The sequence below is a fragment of the Phodopus roborovskii genome, unplaced genomic scaffold (genome assembly GCF_943737965.1).
Source record: "Phodopus roborovskii unplaced genomic scaffold, PHOROB, whole genome shotgun sequence".
Lineage (NCBI taxonomy): Eukaryota > Metazoa > Chordata > Mammalia > Rodentia > Cricetidae > Phodopus > Phodopus roborovskii.
In genome coordinates, this window is record NW_026126408.1 from 6851189 (window position 1) to 6864816 (window position 13628).

Sequence of the window (13628 nt, forward strand, 5' to 3'; positions counted from 1 at the left end):
TATCTCCTTTGCCGTTCCCTTTCATCCCAGTCACACCCTGCAATAAGCCCTCTGATTGCTACTGTGAGTGGCCACCTGTTTCCACCTGAGATCTTGACTCTTAAAGTCGGTTTAAAGCCAGTTTTTTGTTTTGTTTTGTTTTTAAGATTTATTTATTTATTATGTACATAGTATTCTGCCTTCATGTATGCCTTCAGACCATAAGAGGGCACCAGATCTCATTACAGATGGGTGAGAGCCACCATGTGGTTGCTGGGAATTGAACTCAGGACCTCTAGAAGAGCAGCCAGTGCACTTAACCTCTGAGACATCTCTCCAGCCCACCTTAAAGCCATTTTCACTATCCATAGCATTCAGGAAATGTTGCTATTTACTCATTTTAAGCAGGTCATGCACAAAGGCCCCTTTTCTACTGTTTCTTGCTTAAAAAGATGCAACGGGTCTAGTTTTTAAAAAATGTTTTATAAAGCTCTTAATACCTTATAATCAGGTCGAATATTTGCAAAATATATAAAGGAGTCAACAGCCAGAGCAATCTTCAGTCCACCTCCTTCCCAAGACAGTGAACACATCTGCTTCCCTGGGACTTTCAAAGTACCCAGATGCTGGGGGGAAAATGAAACATAAAGTATTATAGTGAACAAATTACTACTCAAATGTGACAATGCTACTCCAAAAAATTTAAAAATAAAATGTATTAACAACATCACTGAGAAGGATAATATATAAATATGAAAACAATGCTTACATTTTAATATCTACCATTTGTGACTCACTATTAAGATAGGTTTTTTTACAAATAAAACATCATGCCAGATGTAGTGGTGCATGCCTTTAACCCTAGCATTCAGAAAGCAGAGGTAGGTGGATCTCTGTTTGAAACCAGCCTGGTCTACATAAAGAATTCCAGGACAGCCAGGGCTGCACAGAGAAACCCTGTCAAAAATAAATAAATAAATAAAAATTAAAAAAAAAAAAAAACACTTTGCAATAAACTAAAACTGTCAGGAATTTGGAAGGACAGGCAGATATTACGTTTATTATCCAAAGACATTTAAAGTATCATATTAAAACCCAGAAATATAAACCTAAAGTAAGTGTATTACACTAAAATACTAATCAAGTCAATGATTAGAAAGAGATATTCATTTGGATCACAAAGAAAATATCCTAAATAGCTTTTTCATGGAAATTTCCTACATCAAATGTTTAGGTTTCTAAACATACAGATTATAAGACAGTGAATACAAAGAAGACTTATAACATACTTTTTAGACGCATACTTGACATCTGGAGACTCAAATGTCCCTAGAAGGAAGCATAGTGAGTTGTACTTTGTGCTCATCCCCCTCTTACTGCTGCGCCTGCTTTAAATGAGATGGTAAGTCTGAAATACATTTACCTCTCCAAACGGCGTGTAAAACTGCACAATGTTGACATCCTTGTCCTGAGTGACTACTTTCTGAGAGCCTGCCACAGCTAGCACACTGCCAATGTGGTTCCACTGGATACCAACCACGTACATGCCGGTATCAATCAAAATCGGGTCTAGTCAAAAATCAATCAATCAATCAATCAATTAATTAATTAAAAGGACAAATGTGGCAACTGTAATCAAAATTTAGTCTAGAGAACTTTGCAATCTTAAGGATAATTTTGTTAATATTTTAAAAGTTCTCCAACTTAAGAAAAGATTACTTACTTTGGTCATTCTCATGCCTCATTATTTGGCATCTCCCATTGTCAAAACAAATTGCCAGGCAGGGGCAATCGGGCTCCACATAACCTTCTGTGCCATGGTACCAGTGAATTCCAGCGATGCTGATGGCTCCGGTGACATTCACCAAGCAATTCAGCTTCATTTTCATCTAGGTAGAAGTGGTTGGCTTAGGCTTAATCACAAGTACTGAAGGAAGAACCATGAAAATAAGGCTTGAAATCTGGCTACAGTTGCAAGCTTCATGACCTTACTGGGTCACCAAACCTAGATAAACTACTCACCTGACTTTCCTTTCCCACTTCCCACCCTGTGTATAAAATAAGGACAAAAACACACAGAGATGGGTGTGGTAGTGTATGCTTGCTCTTCTAGCACTCCGGAGACTGAGGCAGGGAGATCTCAAGTTTGATGCCAGCCTGGGCTACATAGCAAGTACAAGGTCAGTCTCAATATTGTAGGAGAACTGATCTCAAAACAAAACAAAAAACAAAAAATCAAAACCCTACTTAAATCAAATGACAGCAGAAGATCATGAGTTCAAAGCCAGCCTGGGCTATGTAGTGAGATCATGTATTAAAAAAAATTAAAGGAGGAAGGGAGGGAAGGAAGGAGGAAGGAGAGAAGGGAGGGAGGGAGAGAAAGAGAGAGAGGAAGGAAGGAAGGAAGGAAGGAAGGAAGGAAGGAAGGAAGGAAGGAAGAAGAAATTTAGCAAGTTTACTTCCACCAACAAGTGGAGTGTGAGATGTAATTCTTCCTATAAGCAAGGATCATGGCTAAACCTCTCAAAGACAGACCTTTCTCCAATGATGCTACACAAGCTCATTATTTCCTTTCCAGCTGTGATACAACACCCTGACAGAGCAGCTTGATGGAAAGGGGCTCCTTTTCACTCATGATTCAAGGGTACAGTCCATCACAGTGGGGAAGGAAAGGCAGCAGGAACTCGGGAAGCATCTACAGTCTACAGGCAGGTAACAGAGAGGGATGGAAGCTAGCACAGGGAATGGTCCATCCCACATTAATGAACAAACAATCCCTCAGAGGCCCCTCGGAGGCTAACCTCAATCGCCATGATCCCTCTCCACAATGCCCTGAGCTTTGTCCCCCAGGTGACTCTAGATCACGCCAGGTTGACAATCAACACTAACCATCATGCTACTCAATTTTATCTTCTTCCTAGAAATTGATTTTTTTTTTTTTTTTTGCTTTATGTAGTAAATAAGTGATCATTCTTCATTCTTTTCACAAACAAATTCTGGTTGCTACAAAAATATCTTGGGTATCCTGCATATAAACTTTGATTCAGGCATCAGAAGATTTAAAAAACAAACAAACAAACAAAAAACTTATACAACATGTTATCCTACTCATTACCCTTTAGCTTCAATGCACTGTCATCTTGTCCCATCCAGCAACAGGAAATCAGGATTAAGAGCTACACTCTGCTACATTAAGTCATCTTAAAGGAACTATGCTTGGGTTAGGAATGAAACTTAAGATTGCTTGTGTTGGATCTAATGCCTGCAAAAGTCTGAGCATGGTGGAGTGCACTCCTATAAACCCAAAATTCAGGAGGTAGAGGCAGGAGAATCCATAATTTCAGCTATGCAACAAATCCCAGCCTTGTCTACATAAGACCCTCTCTCAAAACATCAGTAACTACCCCTGCCCTAGTTACTGTTCTGTTGCTGTGAAGGGAGGGACACCATGGCCAATGAATTATAAAAGAAAGCATTTCTTCGGAAACTTCTTAAAGTTTTAGAGGATTAGTCCATGATCATCATGGGCAGAGGCAGACAGCTATGACACTCTTAGAGCAGAAGCTAAGTGCTTTAGATCCTGATCCCCAGGCACCGGCCCCACATGGGCTTTGGAAACCCTGAAGCCCATGGCCAGTGCCAAGGCCACACCTCCTAGTCCTTCCCCAAAAGCTTCACTCCCTGGTGACTAAGCATTCAAAAAGATGAATCTACAGGGACCTTTCCCAATCAAAGCACCACAGAACCCCCCCAAGAAAACCTTTTACCTTTTCAAATTATTTAATGATTAAAATTTAAACTGAAGAAAAATTCTAAAAACTATTGTAATTATCATAACAGCATACATATATAAATGATACAAAATAATCACATAAAATTATGCTAATAATATAGTGAATACACACACACATACTTACTATAAAATTTCCTTGATTATCATAAATGTGGATTTCTCCATTTGCCATTCCAAAAAGTAAGATTTTACTATCTGCAGACCAGGTCACATGGCATAGCTGTATACCCTTCAGGTCTTTTCCCCAAATCCGATTCCCTACAACAAAACAGAGCCATGGTTACTCCAAGCTAGGAGCCATGATCCTCCAACCCTGCTTTGGAATCTTGATTTCCCTATAGATTTCTCATATTCCTCAAAGCATTCATGCAGCCATTTGATTTACTTGGTTAATTAATATTTATTGGCACTTCTATAAGCTAAATACCACCGAGACCTTTCAAATAGCAGCTGTTCCAAACTTTCTGCCATCTCTTCTAGACTCTCAGACAGACAGAATTACAAAATGAGCCATCTACTCTAGTAAAAAATACAAGGTCTTCAAAAGCAGTTCTTCATCTGCTTGCATCCCCAAACATCCAGAGTTAAGAGAACCCAAGCTGGTCCTGTTGCTATGCCAATATAACAGAGAAAGCAGCTCCTCTGAGGAGCCCATCTACAGCCAATCCTTCCATCTGGACCTATTATGATCAACCCCTTCCCAGTTTTACAAAGATCTCCCTCTAACTTATCATTTGTCTCTTTTCCTTTCAACTCTTCTCTCCAACCCTTCTTACAAATTTTTAAATGTGCATCAAACTCCTAATCATCTGAAATAAAAACAAACAAGACAAAAGCCCTTCCCTTGGCCCTAAACCTTCTCTCTAGTACTGCCCCATTCCCACCAACCCCACCCAACCACATTTTTACTTATTTACTGAGTATTGCAGGGTTCACTTCCTAACCGTTCCCTCAACCCTTAAGTTGTCCCTGTCTACCTTCTGCTCCCCAACTCCACTGAAGCTTCCTATATGGAGGCCATGACTAACTGTTGCTGAAGCAAACTGACAATGGGTCTTATTATACACTTTTCCCATCTTTCTGAACCACACCCTCCTTCTTGATAGTCTTTATTTCCATGGGCCTTAGGAACTCCTTTGTCTCCAAGAGTTCTACTTTCAGTGCCTTATGTGAAATCCTTTTTTTCCTCATCCCTCATCCAAAGCTATTCCTTAGCCTGAGACAATCTACTCAGCTACCTGTGGCCAATGTTTCAGCCTGCATCTCCTCCTCCAGGAAGCTCTCTGTGATATCCCTCCCCCCATCTGCACTTGGTGCTTTTCCACATGTTCCTGTATGTTCCCTGTTGTAGCACTGATCACTGGTGAGTGATGCCTGTTTTCCCATGATCACCTCTGATCTAGGTCAGGGATGCTTCTCACTGCTGTACCATTAATTCCTAGACTATAACTACTGCTTTCGAGGCTTAGTAACATTGGACATCTGTAATAAACACACAGAAATAAACAAATGAAAATTATTTTAAAACAATTTATGTAAGAATTTTTTTTATATTAAAATCAAGATGCAGACTCACAGAAGGCCCAGTGTCATGCATGTACTATAATTTGAAAGAAAGGGATTTTAAAGCTAGAAAACATGACAACAGTATGTTCTGTTCAACTGGACATACAGATTTTTGTAATTTTATACCTCTGAAATTAAAGTCTACATTTCTGTACAGCCTAATCGATATGAAGATCAATTACATAAAGGCCATATTTAAAATTATGCTGAGAAATTAATTCACCTATTTTCAATATCCCTGCAGAGAACTGAAACAACAGATTTGTCTTGGAAATACTTAAAGGTAAGTGGTTAGAACCAATTTCTAGAAGAGGTCTTTTCTTCTTTAGTGTCTATTCTTCAGTCAGAAGGATAACTAACTTAGGTCTTTAAAGGTAATCAATAAATACTGGTCCCTGGCCAGTGTCCAGTGACTGAATTACCATCTACTGAGCCAACTATCACAGCACCATCTTCATACACAATGCAGATCTTCTGGCCATCAGCGTTCCAGCTCATACTTCGAACTACTGACTTATTGCGGTTGTTGATCATCTCCTCGTACCAAGAGCCTGTGTTCACAAATTACAAAACTACAAGTCAAAGCTTGCACATTAGCCAGCCAGGTGTAATGCACATTTCTCTGTATATGGGAGGCAAAAGCAGGAGTGCAAGGCCAGCCTGGTCTACAGAATGAGTTCCAGGACAGCCAGGACTGTTACACAGAAAAACCCTATCTTAAAAAACCAAAAGAAGAGGAGGAGGAGGAAGAAAAAGAAGAAAGAAGGAGAAGGAGGAGGAGACGAAGGAAGAAAGAGGAGGAGGAGAAGGAAGAAGAAAAAGAAGAAAGAAGGAGGAGGAGAAGAAAGAAGAAGAAGAAGAAGAAGAAGAAGAAGAAGAAGAAGAAGAAGAAGAAGAAGAAGAAGAAGAAGAAGAAGAAGAAGAAGAAGAAGAAGAAGAAGAAGAAGAAGAAGAAGAAGAAGAAGAAGAAGAAGAAGAAGAAGAAGAAGAAGTTGTTTCACATTTATCAATTGGTACTTAAGGGTTGATAATATTTTCTGGGTATTGTTGTGTATACCGTTAATCAGAGAACTTGGGAGGCTGAGGCAAGAGGATCAAAAGTTTGAGGCTAGGTTGAGCTGCTTATAGCAAGACCCTGTCTAAAACTGCACCATTGGATAAGTTATTTATTGTAAAGGCTTCTATAACCTAGGCATTTAACTTTAAAGCCTTCAATCCACCATAAACAATATTAAAAGTTTAATTGAGTATTGTTCCTAATTACTTCCAGATTATCATAGTGTCTTATTTTAATTTCTCTCTTCTTGTTATTAAGAAAATGAAATTTCATTTGCTTTTTCGGGGCTAAAATAGCTGATTTTTCTGAAAGCTCAGCTTTCCCTACTAAGTGATACATTACAGATACTGAGGGAAAAAACATAACAATAACAGTTTTGCATGTATTCATATGCTCTCTGAGATTAATCATTAAGTTAATTTTGATTAAAAATACAAGAATATTCCATTAGAGCATGTAGACTATTAGTTAAAACTCTAAGCCTGCTTTTGCAATTTTAAACATGGCTGCAGAGAGATAGCTCAGCAGGTAAGGGTGCTTGCCAGAGCTCCATCACTGGGACTCACATGGCAGGAGAGACCTGACTTTCAAAAGCTGTCCTTCATCTCTGCACATACATTGTAGCATGTTGTGCCTGAATGCACACACACACACACACACACAGAGAGAGAGAGAGGGGGGGGAGAGGCTCAAAAACTTAATAAAGTTTGAGTAGACATATTTTTGTAATTAAGAATTTTATAAATGGGAGGCTGGAGAGAGAGCTCAGCAGTTAAGAGCATGTACAGCTGCTTTTCTAGGGGACCCAAGTTCTCAGCTCCCATGCTAGGTAGTTCATAACCATCTATGACTCCAACTCCTGAGGGACCAGACACCTCTGGCTTCCTCAGGCACCTATCCTCATGTGTACAAACTCCCACCCTATGTGCACACACACATACACATAATTAAAAATAAATCTTTAAAAAATAATTTGTGCATGGGGCATCCTGAATCTTTTCATAACTGTACATATTTAACTAAGCCTTTCCTAGCCTCAAAAAGAATTATGTATGGAGTTGTTTTTCCAGTAATAGAGATGGATCTAAGTTAATCCTTCTCTTCCTCTCCCCTCCCCTAACCAGCCCCTCTGTCCCAGTTCTCTCTGAGACAAGAAGCAGAAGCTGTGAGTCATTCATCAGAGATGAGATAAATTGAATCCACAAAAGAAAAGGAAGCTAAGTGGCTCAATACAGGAAATAAAATAAAGGCAGGCTTGCCTTTGACATCTTCATAAATGTGTTTTTATCTAATACTAACTCCAGCTGAGCACACAGGAATTAATTCCTATTGGAAATGGGGGGGGGGCTCACTTCATATGGAAACTATTCTAAGTGTCTCAGTTCATTGTGGTAACATCAATAGTCACCTGATTCATTTTCCTAACTCAGAGTCACAGATCAAAGAAACAGGATGAAGTCTTCTTACTGGTTACGGGTCTGTTTCAGAGATGTTATTTCCCCATCCAAACACTGCACTCAGACTCTGACTTATGAAAGATCAAAGCAGCCCTCCTGAAACCGCAAGATGGCTCAGCAGGTAAAGCCTGGCAAACTTCAGTTCAGTCCTGTGGTCCCACATGGTAAAGAGAACCAACTCCCACATGTGTGGCACATGTGCATAATGACACATATACACAAACAATAAATATATAAAATGTAATTAAAAAATCTAGAGCAGCTCTCACAGGCTAGAAAGATGACTCAGTGGATAAGGGTACCTGCTGCTCTTGCAGAGGACCAGAGTTCAATCCCTAGCACCCACATCAAGCAGCTCACAACAGCCAGTAACTCCAGCCTCAGAAGATCTAACACCCTCTTCTGACCTGCAAGGGTAGCCACACACAAGTGTGCATACACACACAAGTATACACATACACACACACAGAAATGTGAATACACACACGTGTGCATACACACATGCAAGTATACATTCACACACACACACAAATGTGCATACACACACAAGTGCACACACACACACACACACACACACCAGTAAAATAATTTAAGCAGCTCTCCTAATATACCTTTATACAACATCCAGACAATGATAAGCCCATTTTGATCACTGGTAGTCAACTTCTGATACTGTTCATTCCATGTTACAACTTGAACAGCACCTAGAACATTAAAATAATATTTCAGAAACTCTAAAATAATTATAATTCATTTCAGGCTTGTGTCTTTGTCAATAAATACCAAGAGGATATTAAAATCAATATAGTTTCTGCACAATCTTTAATATTAAAATTAAATTATAAATACAAAAAAGTGTTCATAGGATGTAAAGTTACTGATATTACTATCTGCAACAATGCAAAATACTCTTTCCTATGGTATGCCTGTCTCACACCTTCAAAGGCCCATCTTACAACCAGCTAACAGGGCTTCCACAGAGCTGACATGGAACAGATAAAGGCAGGATTACCAAACTGGCCTGACCCCAAGCTTAACAATGCCCTAAGGATGCCAAGTTGTCCTCTGGGGTATTTTGTTTGCTCTTGGTCGGTATGCCCCATACTTTATTTTCTCTTTTCCTTCCACCCAACTTCCCATTCTGTTCCACTCTTGAGTACAGTTTCAGCATCTATGTCAGTAGCTCTCACCCTGTGGGTGGGGACCCCTTCAGGGGTCAAACACCCTTTCACATGGGTCACATATCAAATATACTTCATATCAGATGTTTACATTAAAATTCATAACAGTAGCAAAATTAGTTTTGAAGCAGCAATGAAATAATTCTATGGTTGGGGATCACCACATGAAGAACTGTATTAAAGGGTCACAGCATTAGGAAGCTTGAGGACCATTGCTCTATGTTTTATGTTCATTTTCTTATCCATAAACACTTTAGTGTCTATCCTAGTGATGTTCCCTTTACAGCCCAGATTGCAAATTTAGAAATTAACAATGATGAAGCATCATTTAGTACAGTCCATTCAAGATCATCAACTCTCAAAGAAGTGTCCTGAACACGTATTGTCTTTCTCACTCTAGGAACCCAGCTGAGGTCTTTCAGGTATTATACCCTTTTAATCTCCTTTACCTTGGAATCACAAAACAGATCCTTAAGAGGATAATAAATATTTAAAAACCTACAGACAAATAACACAATTTTGTAACATATAAACTAATATTTTACTTCTGTAAAAGTGTTGAATTATTCTAGAACACATGAATTATGGCTCAGTAAAAATCATTACTTTCAATACTATTATCTAAATAATAGTATTTGACTTACCAAATATATTTTTAACATTAACTAGATGATGACCTAAATGTGTAAATGCTGTTCACACATGACAAATTAAAAAATTAAATGACTTACCACTATGACCTTCAAGATTCTGGTTCATAGAAAGGTTACTAGGGGCTGCTAGACCCCTCAATTTTGAGTCATCTAAAACAAAAAAACAAAAAAGCCTATGATTAAGTATATGAAAATAAAAGAGTACAAGATTTCAACGTATCTTGGGTTATGTGAAGTGAAGGGTGTGTCTCTGTGAGATATTATGTGATTTTTTTTCTTAAGTATTCTTCATTCTCATCTATCTTTCTCCTGGTACAAATGTAAGCAATAACATACAGTTCCCTTGCAAGACATTATTCTAGCAAAATAAAGCAAAGTGCATAGAAGACCATTAGCTCAATGTATTAAATATGCAACCACCATTACTAAAACTCTTTCCTAAGAGATCATAAGTAGAAATGTCTATAGATACAAATTAAGTTCTGGAAAAACTTACAAGGGACTAAACAGACAAGATTTTAGAGTTTACTTTTTACTATATTCCCAGAATATCATGATCACTTGCATGCTAAATTCAACAAATAGTTATTGGATGTGTATACTGTGTCCCTCTCATGAGCAACTCCATCCCAGGCCACCAGCCCTTAGAAGACGTTTTAGTGTAGAAACGGCGTGATCTTGCCCTGGCTATTTTTGCTTAATGATGCTGACTAGACTGTGAAAGTCTGGTTTCCACAGCAGCCAGTTGAGGGCTGGAGCTGTAGATACTGAAGAACGAAAGGGAAGGAGGGAGAGATGAGACTTCGGAGAGACGGAAGCAGCAGGACTGCTGGCAGAGGTGATGAGGGTAATGTTAGTGGGATTGGGGTCCAGCATGAAACTGGGGTCCAGCATGAAATGAGTGTACGGTATTGGCTAAAATGGACAAGACCTGAGAAAGGATCTGGGAGAAGATCGCTTCCCTTTTAGAGACAGTAGATCTGAGATGCCTGTCACATTTTCCAGTGGAGATGCCCAGGTCTAGAGTCTCACTGCTGAGCCGCAGGGACAAACGAAGGTCACTCCATACATGGTATTTAAGGCTGTGGGAATGAGAGGACAAATCTGGAGTGCAAAGGAAGAGCCTGCGTGCAAGTTCTCAGGAATTCCAGCCATTAAAGTGGAAGAACCCGGAAAACAGACTCTGACAAAGAGGCTGCAGATTTCTCCTGCCTTAAAAAAAAAAAAAAAAAAGAAGTAATAGTTGACTGGAAGAGGGGGCCAGGTCATTAGCTTTGGAACATGAAAGTCCCTGATGAGGGAAAGAGCAGGAGAAACTACTACTGAGTATTCAATAGGCTAACACAGGAGAATTGCAAGTTCAAGGTCAGATTGGGCTACATGCCACAAAGTGGGCTGGTCAGAGTTATATAGATATGCCCTATTTTAAATACATACATACATACATACATACATATGAAACTGGTAGGGAAAAAAGGCTAGTGTTTTATACATGGACTAGCAATAGTCACTTACCTGTCTGTGTCTCCAATCTCAAGACTTTCAGCAATCCATCCTCACCACCACAAGCTATGAACCCTTGGTCCTTGTTCCAGGAAATGCATTTCAACTTCACATTATTGGGGACAGCAATCTGTAACAAGAATCGCAGTGTTGGTAGCTGCTTCTCACCAAGGAGCTGAGAACATCTTCCAAGAAGAAACCTGCATGAGCCTATTGTAGCCCATGCTGACAATTCTAACTCTTGAGAGACTGAGGCAGGCAAGAGAATCTCAAGTTGTATGCCAGCCTGTCTCATATACCCTGTCTCAAAAAAGGAGGATGAAGAGAGGGAGGGAAAAGAATAACATACGGGGGAGTGGGGGTGAGGATGAGCTATTATGAAAATATGGCTCTAGTATTCGGTAAAGAGGTGCACATAAAGGAAGGAGAGTGACTGCTAAGGAAGCAGGGGAGGGGAAGATCACCTTATGGACTCTATAAATGCAGGAGCTGCGATGTAAATCCGTATCACTGCTCTTACTCCCTCTCTACCCACACACTTAAAAGTTCTTTCCTCTGGCCGGGCATCCTGTGGTCATCTAACTTTTAGATCAACAAGTGGCCGAGGAAAGACCCTGGTGGCCTGTCATTCAAACGGGTTTAGGCAGGACAGGAAAGTGAACGAATCCTGAGGAAAAGCTCGGCCAAGGACTACCGGAGCCCAGAACCCCGCTAGAGGAGGCAGGTGATGGGGAGAGCCGCCTGCAGCCCCGCCTGCAGCCCCGGGAGGACGCGGGCACCGGCGGGCTGCGGTAACGGAGGCGGCGCGATGGCGGGCCTCGGAGAAACTCACTTTCTTGCTCAGATAGAAGAACATCGTGGGAACTCGGAGAAGACGACCCTCAGCGACCAAGGCCCGCAATATATAACGGGTTCCACACCTCCATTCGCGAGCAGCGGTGGCTCTGAGAAGCTCCCGTGTCGCCTGGCAACCGCCGCCACCCAGTCGCATCCGGGGCGCTTAGAGGACTTCCGGTGTGGCCCTGCAGCCGGGCGCTGGTTGTCGTGCGCCTGCGCGGGCGATGAGGTAGCTGTGGAGTCTGTACGTGGCGAGGTCTGTGGGTTCCGCGCTGGTGTGGGGTCTGTACCATCTTGGCGAGGGACCCGGTTAGCACCCTGCTTTAGCCCTCGTCACCCGCGCCGCTATGCTACACCGCCACGCGACACCCAGGCAGGCGCGCGTCGGGTGTCAGTATAAGCTGAAGGATGGAGCCCCTACCCAAAATGTCTTTAGAAGTCGGTGTTTTCTATCTAATTCCCCAGCCCCCACCCCGGCCTAATAACTTTGAAAGGAAATGTCGCTTGTTGCATTTGATAGGCTGCGCCATCCAACAAATAAATGGCAAAATAAATGTGCATTTTGATGACTGCCTTCTCCTTTGAGGAAGGGAACTGCAGAAGAACCCTAGCAAGCAGTTGGGGAGTAGGTGCTGTTTGATTTTGCTTTGGAATCTGGCTTAGGGTTTCTATTGCTGCGACAAAACACTATGACCAAAAATCAAGTTGGGAGGGAAGGGTTTATTGCGCTTACACTTCCACCTTGCTGTTCATCACTGAAGGAAGTCAGGAGAGGAACTCAAACAGGGCAGAAACCTGGAGCTGTTATAGAGGCCTTGGAGGGTTGCTGCATACTGGTTCTCTTCCCATGGCTTACTCAACCGCTTTCTTATAGATAGCCCTCCCTATGAATCACCAATTAAGACAATGCCTTACAGCCCAATGTTATGGAGGCTTTTTCTCAGTTAAGGTTCTCTGCTTTCTGACGTAAGACCAGCCAGCACAGAATCTCTGAATCACCTTCAGACCTCAAGGGCCCTTATAAAAGAAGTATGTATGTATGACCTTTGGGTCATTAAAGCTATCTTTGCACTAGAACATACCCTTTCATTTAACATTTGAGCTGTTGGGCTTTTTCTGTCCAGGGAGCAATTTTTGTATTTTTTCTTAATATGTTATACATCTTCCCTCATCATGTGGCAGGGGCGTACATATGGAGATCAGAGATCCACATTGTGGATCCTCCATACCTCTCCTAAGGCAGGATCTCTCATGCATGGCACTAATGTACCCATACATTTATAAACACACACACTCAAGGAGCGCACACATAAATATGTAATAAAATTTTTCACTGATTTTATTTTGGAATTTCCTTCCCAGTTTACCCTGAACTGACTAACATTTTAAGCTTCAACAATGTGAGATTAAATTATTGAAAGGGTATCGTCATTTTGGTCTTTCTGTTTCTCAACTGTTATATACTCAAGAATTACTAATTCAGTTCTTGTTATATAGAAAATATAACAATAATCACCAATAAATAAATAAATCAACCATGACATTAATGTAAGAAGACTGGAAATTTATTATATTAAAAACAATACAAACCAAAACAAATCA

General features: G+C 40.7%; 1 protein-coding gene across 2 annotated transcripts in view; it reads right to left on the reverse strand.

Moving 5' to 3' along the window:
* Wdr35 (WD repeat domain 35) overlaps positions 1–12195 on the reverse strand; it is a 49459-nt gene extending 37264 nt beyond the window's left edge. For both annotated transcript variants that reach the window (XM_051181665.1, XM_051181664.1), the window contains exons 1-9: positions 12022–12195; positions 11202–11319; positions 9765–9836; positions 8464–8556; positions 5761–5889; positions 3897–4030; positions 1703–1868; positions 1403–1548; positions 480–605 (exon numbers count right to left, since the gene is read on the reverse strand). In XM_051181665.1, coding sequence (XP_051037622.1) covers positions 480–605; positions 1403–1548; positions 1703–1868; positions 3897–4030; positions 5761–5889; positions 8464–8556; positions 9765–9836; positions 11202–11319; positions 12022–12180 — 1143 coding nt within the window. In that variant the 5' untranslated portion in view covers positions 12181–12195. The remainder of the gene's footprint in view (positions 1–479; positions 606–1402; positions 1549–1702; positions 1869–3896; positions 4031–5760; positions 5890–8463; positions 8557–9764; positions 9837–11201; positions 11320–12021) is intronic.
* Between the last annotated feature and the right edge of the window lie 1433 nt (positions 12196–13628).